At 72.1% G+C, this 532-nt stretch overlaps 1 protein-coding gene across 1 annotated transcript in view; it reads left to right on the top strand.

Annotated features, from left to right (window-relative positions):
* Positions 1–320: 320 nt before the first annotated feature.
* Positions 321–532, top strand: part of DDI1 (DDI proteasomal shuttling factor 1) — a 1,204-nt gene continuing 992 nt past the window's right edge. Inside the window, 1 exon segment of the mRNA XM_077769878.1 lies at positions 321–532. This exon segment is cut by the window's right edge and continues 84 nt beyond it. Coding sequence (XP_077626004.1) covers positions 334–532 — 199 coding nt within the window. The 5' untranslated portion in view covers positions 321–333.

Raw genomic sequence — 532 nt, 5'->3', positions numbered from 1 at the left:
CAGGCGCCGAGTCCCACCCCCGAACACAGGCGCCGAGTCCCACCCCCGAGCTCAGGCGCCGAGTCCCACCCCCGAGCTCAGGCGCCGAGTCCCACCCCCGTCTTTCACCCCAGGCACACGGGGTGATGCTGTGGTGCGGGAGACCCCACGCCCTGCCTGGGGGTGACGAAGAGCGCAGGGAATACAGCTCCCTGAGCAGCCTGGGTGGACGGTCCCCTGCTGTCCGGGAAGGGCCCGCGGGGCAGACCAGCCGGGGGGAAGGGCCGGCCTGGGAACGTCAGGGCCGCGACGCGACAGACCGGGCTTCCGTGGGAGCCCGCGTNGGCCCGTGTCATGCTGGTCACCGTGTACTGTGTGCGGAGGGACCTGTCCGAGGCGACCTTCTCCCTCCAGGTCAGCCCTGACTTCGAGCTGCGCGACTTCCGCGCGCTGTGCGAGCTGGAGTCGGGGGTGCCGGCCGACGAGATCCGGATCGTCCACAGGGAGCAGGTGCTGAGCGACGACCGCGGCTCGCTGGGCTCCCACGGCCTCC

This window comes from Crocuta crocuta, unplaced genomic scaffold (genome assembly GCF_008692635.1).
Source record: "Crocuta crocuta isolate KB4526 unplaced genomic scaffold, BGI_CrCroc_1.0 scaffold80, whole genome shotgun sequence".
Taxonomy (NCBI): Eukaryota; Metazoa; Chordata; class Mammalia; order Carnivora; family Hyaenidae; genus Crocuta; species Crocuta crocuta.
Note: the sequence above shows the minus strand (reverse complement) of the source record. Positions and strands in the feature narration are given on the sequence as shown.